Genomic DNA, 9,776 nt, shown 5'->3' on the forward strand with positions numbered 1-9,776 from the left:
GCATTAGCTATGTTTTTAAATGATGTTTATTATCAGTCCTAGTTCCTCTTCTGGAATTGCCTATGCGTGAACTTTGTCCAGTTCCTACTGAAGTCAGGGCTGTCTCACAGGTTGTTTGGTGTATATGATGCACCGAGGCCCAGGGGGTACAGTGGTCCAAAGCGAGCCTGACTCCAATCATTTACCTGTGCACTCTCATCTAAGGAGGGACATTTTTCTTCTTACAAAGGTGCCTACCGACTTGTGTACTTGCCAAGCATGCAGTGTAAGACAGGATCCAACTAAATGGGGTGTCTTTTTCTAATTTATCTGCCCCGGGTGGGGGTAGGAGGGGGGAAGAGGCACAGTTTCTAATTTGCACAAAGATACCTAGCTGAGGCTTTGAGTAGATAACTGTTTTTTCTAATCAATTTGTCCCAGTTGTTTAAATTGTAAAGCTATTAACTGTTTGCATAGTATATTGCACTGTGTTTTCCTTGCTTATTGTTTTTTTTATTAGTTCCACTCATAAAGTATTTAAATGTGTTCCATATTGCTTTTCCTTAAGAAACTTTCATGGAGCTTTAAGTAGCTTTTTCTTTCTTTTGCTTCTGAATATTATTTTGAGTGCTGAGAGATGCATAAAACCTACAAAAATCTACCTTCTTGAATAGTTAATCCCAGATGTGAAAGGAGCATATTTGGTCCTGTTTAAACTCCCAGGCCAGACCTAGCCCTTCTGGGGGAAATCTCTACCCATCTCATCTACCCAACCATTCAGTGAGCATTCATTTGTGAGCCCCTGCTATGTTCCCTGAATTGCTCTTTGGGAATGAAGAGGGGAATAAAAAGAAGCTTCCCTTCATGGAGCACTGGACACTGTGTACTCTCAAGTTTGATGAACAGCTAATATTTGTGAGTGCCCATTGGTGCCAGGGACTAATCTAAGTGCTTTAGATTGGCTTCCATGTTTATGCTGAGAAGTAGCTTTGCCAGGATTTGCACCTACACAGTCTCAGCCACTTACGTTACCAGAGCACATTCACGGATTTGATCTGTCTATTCCACTCCTCTCCTTTTTCCCAGATGGTTGACCCCAAACAGCCGGCAGTGGGTGGACAATAAACATAAATGGCAAACATTCAGATTGCTCTTGGTTGGGGGCTTTGCTCCCAACAGTGCTCCCCTCCCAGGTCTGATTATTGCCCTCTCACTTAGCCTTAGTTCCTGGTGCCAATCTTACCTTTTCATCTCCATCCTGGGTTTTGACCCTTCTCAGTTTCCTTTGCCATCTCATTCTCTTCTTTCTGGCATGAAGGGCTGGGGTCTTTTGAGGTGCAGTGCTCGTTTCTTCCCCTTTTGGTCTATTACCTTTTCCTTCGGCAATTGCATCCCTGCTCCTGGCTTGTAAGTGCTACCCTATATATCAGTACCTCCCAAACTCCCATCGCCAGCCCACAATACACCAGGCATCTATATGCTACTCCTGGCTGAATTGGGCATGTCCAAAACCATACTCATCATTCTGCTCCCACCAAACTGCCTACATTCCTGTGGCCTCTGTCACAAGGAATGGTACCACCAACCAGTCATGAAGGACAGAAACCTGGGAACCATTTTTGCCATCTCCCTCTTCCTCCCCACCCCATATAGAATCCACACTCATGTCCTAATGATTTTATATCCTAAGTATCCCTCCAATGCAGCCACTTCTCTCCATCATTATCCTCCTCCTCCTCTATACCTGCTCTCAATCCAAACTACCTTTATCTCTCACCAGAGATTTTTCTTCTTCTGGTTCTATTACTCCCTTGCCTCTCATCTTGTTCTTTTTCATTCTATTCTCCATACTCGATCCAGAGTGATCCTTTTAGAACACAATCGATTATGTTATCTGTTTAAAAAAAACAAAAAAGGAAAAAATATTATTTTTCAATGATTTCCCCATACTCTTGACTGGGGTGGGGTAAGGCTCTGTCCGCAGGGAGAAAGGGGCCCTTGCACATGCTCTTCTCTCTCACTAAAATGCTTCTCTTTGTGCACAAATAATATCTATTCATACCTTGAATTACAGATCGAGCATCAATTCCTTAAGGATGTGACTTCCCCTATGACCAGGTCAGAACTCTCAGATATGCTCTTCTTCTTTATAATACTTACCTCATTTTTTAATTGTGCCCTTACTTATGTGACTATGCACTTAATGACTGTCCCTGCCTCTGGCCTTTCATTTCCTCAAAAGCATGGACTCTACCAGTCAGATTGTTGGTTGTAAGCAACCGAAACCAATTCTGGCTAAATTTAAGCATAAAGGGAATTTATTGGAAGATTTGGGGTAAGTTCACAGAATTAATGGGAAGGCAGGAAAACCATATTCAGAAAATGTCCAGCAAGTAAGGTTGTCTGGGCAGTAGGAACATGGCCAACCTTCAGCTATGGGACAGTCTAATGAAAATGCCCTCACTGGGGCTGTCGCCACTGGACACTTGGCAGTTGTACTGTTGGCAAAGCTGATGCTGCTGTGGCTGATTTATCAAGTGGCCTGATATATGGCTCCATATCCTCTAGATCAGCAGTCACCAACCTTTCGGACCTCACGGACCACCAGTGGCCTGTGGACAACCAGTTGGCAACCGCTGCCCTAGATCAATGTCCCAAGCAGGACAGTTCGATTGGCTGAACCAGGTCACACGCCCATTTCCCAGCAGCCAGGAGCAAGACCGGAGAGCCTCTCACCAAGACTCACATTATGGAATGTTTCCTTCATTGAGAAGGTTGTTGGGATGCCAGGTAAGCAAGAAAACAAAAAAGATAAATGAGCACCAGAGAAACCATGTCTATTTAATCCAGCAATTCTCAACCTGTGGGTCGTGACCCCTTCGGGGGTCGAACGACCCTTTCACAGGGGTCGTCTAAATACATCCTGCATATCAGATATTTGCATTACGATTCATAACAGTAGCAACATTACAGTTATGAAGTAGCAACGACAATAATTTTATGGTTGGGGCTCACCACAACATGAGGAACTATATTAAAGGGTCGCGGCATTAGGAAGGTTGAGAACCACTGATCCATCACATATTCCTCAATCGAGCACAGTATCTGGCATAAAATAAAATAAAAAAATATTTGAAAGATTGACTGAATGATCAACCCTCAGTATCTTTAAGGTCACAGGTTGTCCAACTTGTGAAGGTTCAGGGTAACCGCCCACAGTCACTCAGGACATCTGTACTCTAGCTATGTCCAGCACTGGTCAAACTGGCCACTTGGTCAAGCTTATATCATTCCCATTGAGGAAGTGATATAAGAAGACAGGAGACAGAAGGGCTATAAACTAAAGTGAGTAGATATTGTTAGAACCATTTTGTGATATAAATGTGAGGGTCAGGGACTTGATCTACCCTTTCACACAGCTAAAAAGAGAGAACTGAGACAGCAGGCTTCATCTGCTGACCCTGTTGAGTTGATACCTTCTGTATCACACTGTGTCTCAGTAGCATATGATGATGTGCTTCCCATCAAAGTATTTGGGTGGCCAAAACATTTCCTCCAGCAGTACCAGCTCCCAAAGGAACTGAGAGCAGTAGGATTACTAATTAAACTAAGCTAGATCCAGTTGTGGGGCATAAGGACACAACACTTCTGAGCTAAATGATCTACTCAAGTGATCCCTGCCCGTTCTTCCAAAGACACAGGCTGTGATGCGTTGGTAAGCTGAGCTGTCTGCTGTTGACCCACTGGTTAGTGTGATCAACTGTCACTCTGGATCCTTTTGTTTCGTGTTTCACCCATCTTGATTTGGCCTCCTTCTACAGCATGGAGCCACGAATTTCCACCGAAATAGAGGATACATGGCTTGCTGAGGTGCTAGCAGGCCCGGCTCTCCCATTTCCAGTGTACTTTTCTACTCACCCTACCCTCCCAACAACTCCTTCCTAGATTTGTCATAAAAAGCAGTCATGAAATTTCTGATGGGATTGAGCAATGGCAGAGAATGGTTCCAGGAAGAAAATTACAATCAGAAGATGTCTACCAGGATTCACTCTTGATTGTAAAAGAAATCCATCAACTTCCCAAGTGGTCCTTTGAGGGATTCCATCTGGGTCCCCGAGAATAAGCCTCCCCACTGACAGCATCACTGTTTGGCATGGAACCCGGGTGTTTGCCCTGCCGGGTCGCAGAGCTGAGCTATAGAACCTCAGGCTCTGAGGAGGAGAGTTCTGGGTGTGAATTCTGGCTGTACTCCTGACCAGCTGTGTGATTTCTGGCAAGTCATTTATTTATGCCTTGGTTTCCTCACCAGTAAAACAGGAATCGCAGAACATGCTTCTTCATGTTCATGGCATTGTTGTGAAATGATTGAGGTCATCAGGATAAAGCTTGTAGGACAGTGTTTGGCACATCTTATGTGCTTAATTCAGCGATTTTCAACCTTTTTCATCTCCTGGAGCACATAAACTAATTACTAAAATTCTGCAGCACTTCAAAAAATGTTTTAATTTTTGCAGATCTGATCCCAAAAAAATTGGTATAATTTTGATTCATTCACACCAGACAGCTATTGTTGTGCTGGCTGTGGTCATTTTATTTTATTTGACAATGCAAGGGCAAAGAGGTTAGTATCCCTGACTAAACACTCAGGTATTGCATGCTTTAAAAATTCTTGCAACACACTGGTTGAAAATCGCTGGCTTAATAGTGGCAGCCATTGGTATCGGTTCAATTCAACACACTTTCCTGAGAGCTTATTAGCTACCAGACACCCTGTTCACCCCTGTGAGTGATACAGGAATAATCCTCCCAAGAGCCTATTTCCTCCTTAGAGGCTTTGTTCAAAGGGGATAAAGGAGAGGGCCATGGGAGAAAGAGCTCTCTTGTAACTAAATACAAAAATACATGCTGGCATACAGTTCTACAGAGGCAGGATAGTAAACTGGTGAAGAGCATGGATTGGGGGACATTGTGTGGTAGACACAATTATGCCCTTGATTTTAGCCCAAGGAAACTTATCGTGAGACTTCTGACGACAGAGAAATGTAAGATAATACATATGTTATTATTATAATAAATTATTAAAACTAATATGCTCTGGCTTGCAAATGTATAAATTCTAAGGGGCAGTATAGCACATTGGTTAAGAACATGGATTTGAGGGCCAGTTTGCTTGGGTTCTAATCCCAAATGTGTTACTTACTTATTAGACGCGTGACCACAGGCAAGTATGTTTTCATTTACGACAGGAATGATAATATAGCCACCCATGCTAGTTAGAGTGTGTGCTAAAGTAAAAGACTATTATAGAGACGCAGTAAGAATGTAATTTGAAAACGAAGACATTTCTTTCTCACATCACAGTTAAAGGCGAGTGTCTCACTTGGCATTGGCCAGGTGGGCCAGAGCTCTGCTTTTGTAAATGGTGGCTTCCAAGGTTGTTCTATTCCCCCTAATAGAAGTCTCCAGAAAGAGATGTCTCCTTAAGAAAGTGGAATGGGAGCACTATTCACATTGCATTGAAGAGTTCAGCTATTGGTAGCTATCCCCCACCCCCACCCCTGGTTCTTGGTTTCCTTCCTATCATTCTAACACAAGTGATCATTTAAGAAATACATACTCAATCTTTTCATATCTTATATCTAATCCTTAAAAACCAAGCATATTACCTAAGCCTCTACACCTTTTACAAATAAGAAAACCGGAGTCCTAAAGGCCAGGTAACTTCAAAGCCCATACATTTACATTTGACCAAAGCGTGCCTCCCATTTAAGTGATATTAATTAAAAAGCTGAAGAACCACCACCACCATTTAAGACCAGAAATGATCAAGGAAAATTTTAAGATGAACAGGAGACTAACTAGAAAGACAAGTGTAACAAACATAGAAGTCGGGCTATGGGAGCTCTAGGATCACTCTGCTTCTATCTGCCTGACTTGGGTAAATCCATTCTCCTCTCTGGGCCTCAATTTCTTCATCTGTAGGGTGGAATCCTGGATTAAAATGATTCTCTGCCCAGCTCTGACATTCTGTGATTCAATTTGGAAAATAGTGAAGCCAAAAATAAGTAAGCAGAAAGAAATGGTGGCTTAATAGTGATATTAAAAATTGCCACATGTAAGGAGATAACCTGGGTGGAGAAAGCCCCCGTGACCAAAACAAGGAAATCAGATGAGCCTCGGGGATCGGATAGAAAGACAAGCTGTAACCTGCTCCTCAGGTTCCTTCTGAGGGCAGCCCAGCCCTGAGCACAAAGCAGTCAGTACAAGTTTTGAGGGGAAATCCTGGAGGTGGAGGCTCCGCTCATGGAGGTAGCTAGTTCTGGGAGAGTCCTGCCCCCAGCAGAAGCAACCAGGAGTTCCCTGCAGAAGTATGAGGGGCTCTTCCTTGGAAGAAGGGAGTAAGAAAGGTGTCTCGGCCTGCTTGGTGCATGGGCTAGCAATCTGGGCTAGGAAACCAAACACAAAGTTTCTAAGCCCTGGCCCTGCACATGGAGGACATGTGACCATGAATTACTCCACCTCCATGGACCTCAGTGTTCTCACATATGAAATGAACATTTTATAGGAGAGAACGTTTAAGATCTACTGAACTCTAAGTGCCCAGATTGCCCTCAGCAGTCTTATCAATGACCTCCTTTTACCTTTGCAATAGTGAGAGAGATTCGTAGTTTCATTCAACAAAGGAGAAAACTGAGGAGAGTTAAGTGACTTACTCACCCAGTGGAGCATTTGTCAACACTATTTCCAGGAAGCCGAAGTCTCAGAGGTGATATCCGGGAAAGTGCTTTGTGAACTATTAAATGCAACGAAGTACAAGGATTTGCCCCAAATTCGTGCAGAAATGTAGAAATTATCCAGAAGCAATATTCTGATGAAGGAATGGGCTTCCCAACCTCCCCTCCCCCCAGGGCTTTTCCCTTTGTTCAGCCTCCAGAAAAACCTCAACTTGTTTATTTTCTAGGCAGTCAAGAGAGACTGTTTCGAAGAGACTCTTGAAACGATGGCAGCCTGATATAGTAAAGGAACACAGGACTAAGAATCCAAAGACCTGAGGCTCCTGCTGTGCCGCAGAAGCATTCATCTTGAGAAGCCACTCGCCCTTTCCTTTGTGAAATGAGGGGTCAGGTTAAGAGGTGATTGCCAAGGTCGCTTTGGCTATGGCACTTCAGTGACTCAGAGAAACAGAAAGCACCAGGTGAGGAAGAGTGCAGGCTCGCTGTCACTGTCCCGGTTCCCATTCTACTTTGGGGCACTTCACCGTTCTTCACTGTGGAGAAGCCAGTCCACCTCCACCCTCTCCCCTTGTTAAGCCCCATTTGAGCCTGAGAGAACCTTTGGAGTCTAAGACTTAGAGCTCTCTGGCAAGCAAGTATCCACCCATTTACCTGGTGTTTCAGTCTTGAGGGGTAGGCATAGACCGCCATAGACACAAGGAGGCGGGGAGGGGAGGTAGAAACTTAAGACTGATTCCAGGGCAAGACACTGAAGTCCTGGCTCTAGCTATTTGCTTTCGGATATACCAACCACTCCCTCCTTTGTTATATTGTTGCAGTAATTTCTGAGGAATTGCAGGAACCTGTTTGCCTGTGGGCTACCCCACAGAGACCTTCTAGCACACTCAGCTCTCATAAAAGAAAGTGAATGACTAAAAACAAGGGATAAGTGTAAAGGAGACAAGTTGCTAGCTTTTACAGCTAATAGGAAGTAAACATTTTTAAAGCACATTCATTACTAGTAAAATCTTAGGAAAACAACCTTAGCGTGCACACAGAGTCCCAGCATAGGGCTCTCCACAGATTCACCATAAGGGCGTAGATCACTTAACCTCTCTCAGAACCACAATACTTTGGGATTAAGTAAATTGCCAAGGGCTAAATGGGAATAGTACCACCTGCTTCCAAATAGGGTAAGGGTTCAATAGAGATACAGCTCCTGAAACAAACAGGTTCCCTTCTCCACTTAAGAATTCTTGATTAGAAACAAGCCAACAGCACCTGATTCTGGCCTTCTCCTCAGCCCCACCCTCCAGCAGCTTGAGGGAGGTTTCCAAATAATCTCATTTAGAAAAACCAGTCATTGCACCAGCCTGCTAGTGTATCTCTGCTGTTCACCAGAATGGAAATATAAAGTGCCCACTCCTGCAAAAAAAAAAGTGTTATAATTTAAAATGAGAAATACGAGTCGTGGGAAATTCGAGTAAACTGACATAAATCTAGAGCAAGTTTTCACCAACTCCATCTTTTGAGCCTTTCCCATGTTTTATTAAATTTGTGTTTTTTTTAAAAAAAATCACAGTAGCATTATCAAAGACAACATATGTACAAACATTTTACAAAAGCAACATTACTAATATCATCTGTAACGAGGACGAGCTGAAGGCTAGACGCTGCGCTTCGGGCCGAGTCTGCCCTTAGACAAACATCTCAAGTGTGTTCAGGCCGCTGACACAGACTTCTTTCCCGGGGACCAGCACGTGCGGCCGGGAAAGCAAATGGGGGTAAATGCAGATACTACCCGGGCCCAGTCAGCGAACAGAACCCCTCGTCCGGAAGACCGTGCACTGATCACATAACTGAAACCCCAGACAGTAAAAGCGCTGTTTCCCATCTAAACGCATTTAAGCCTTCAACATCGATGGCGTCACTGGTCAAGTTGCTGGGTGGTTGCACAGACCCTGGGTCCTCACACAGAGCCCTAGGCCAGCCTTTCCTTCACTCTTCGAGTCTGGCTGGACCGAGAGGGAAGGAATGGCAGAAATGCTTCCTTCAAGACAGAAGTCTCAAAGAGAAGCGACGCCCAGACCAGGATCTGTCAAGCTTGGTGGAGGACGGAGGGACAGGAATTTGGGAAGAGAAATGTCTCGTTTGGGCCAAGAGTCAAGAAGAATGACTCACTTTGGTCTGGGAACCCCCGCTAGAATCCCGTACCCCACCCCGCCCCCGCCCCGCCCGTACCTACAAGCTGGGTGCCTGTCTCAACTCCCCCAGTTCCTTGAGCTCCACCTTGCGGTACTTCCCGGACCTCCGCCGGTTGGTGATGACCAGGACGGCCACGCCGGCGACCAGGGCCAACACGACCACCACAATGACGGCGATGAGGCCGCCGGTGAGGCGCTTCATGGAGAACTGGGGCGGCTTCTCGTCCAGGTAGTAGATGAGCGTCCGCTCCACCAGCAGGGGCTCGCCGCGGACGCTCACGTCCAGGCCGCTGCGCCCGGTGAACAGGGACTCGCCCTTGACGTCCCTCTCGAAGTAGTAGGCGGCGTCCGCGATGTCCACGTCGCCGGGGCCCTTCTGCGACGCGTTCTGCCGCAGCTCGATCTGGATGGTGGGCTGCTCGTAGGGCACGGCCGCCACGAACCGGGGGTGCAGCCGGTAACGCTCGCGGAAGAGCCGCCGCAGCTCGGCGTCCAGGTCCGAGTGGTTGAAGGCGCGGGCGGCCGGCCGGTGGCGCAGGTCGATGAGGATGTGGTGGGTGCGCACCAGCTCGTCGCAGCGCAGGCTCAGGTCGCCCTTGTCGGTGCGGCGCACGCCCACCGAGTTCACGCACCAGCACACCGCCGTCTGGTTGCACTGGCGGGCCTTGAAGCGGCCCTCGTGGTCGCAGTCGGGGTCGTACAGGCCGTCGTTGTCCACCAGCGCGTGCTCGCTGGGGCGCACCAGCTTGCGGCCGCTCTTGGGGGCCCCCATGCGCGCCTTGAGCAGTAGGCACTTGGAGGTCAGCGTGGAGCAGTCCACTTCGAAGCCGGAACCGATCGCACGGCACTGGCAGCGGCCGCCGGGGCCATCCCGGCTGCC

At 46.4% G+C, this 9,776-nt stretch overlaps 1 protein-coding gene across 1 annotated transcript in view; it reads right to left on the minus strand.

Annotated features, from left to right (window-relative positions):
* Nucleotides 1-8,173: 8,173 nt before the first annotated feature.
* The window catches only part of TACSTD2 (tumor-associated calcium signal transducer 2), a 2,215-nt gene continuing 612 nt past the window's right edge, over nucleotides 8,174-9,776 (minus strand). The window contains exon 2 of the mRNA XM_006768399.2: nucleotides 8,174-9,771. Coding sequence (XP_006768462.1) covers nucleotides 8,934-9,771 — 838 coding nt within the window. The 3' untranslated portion in view covers nucleotides 8,174-8,933. The remainder of the gene's footprint in view (nucleotides 9,772-9,776) is intronic.

The sequence above is a fragment of the Myotis davidii genome, unplaced genomic scaffold (assembly GCF_000327345.1).
Source record: "Myotis davidii unplaced genomic scaffold, ASM32734v1 scaffold79, whole genome shotgun sequence".
NCBI classification, from domain to species: Eukaryota; Metazoa; Chordata; class Mammalia; order Chiroptera; family Vespertilionidae; genus Myotis; species Myotis davidii.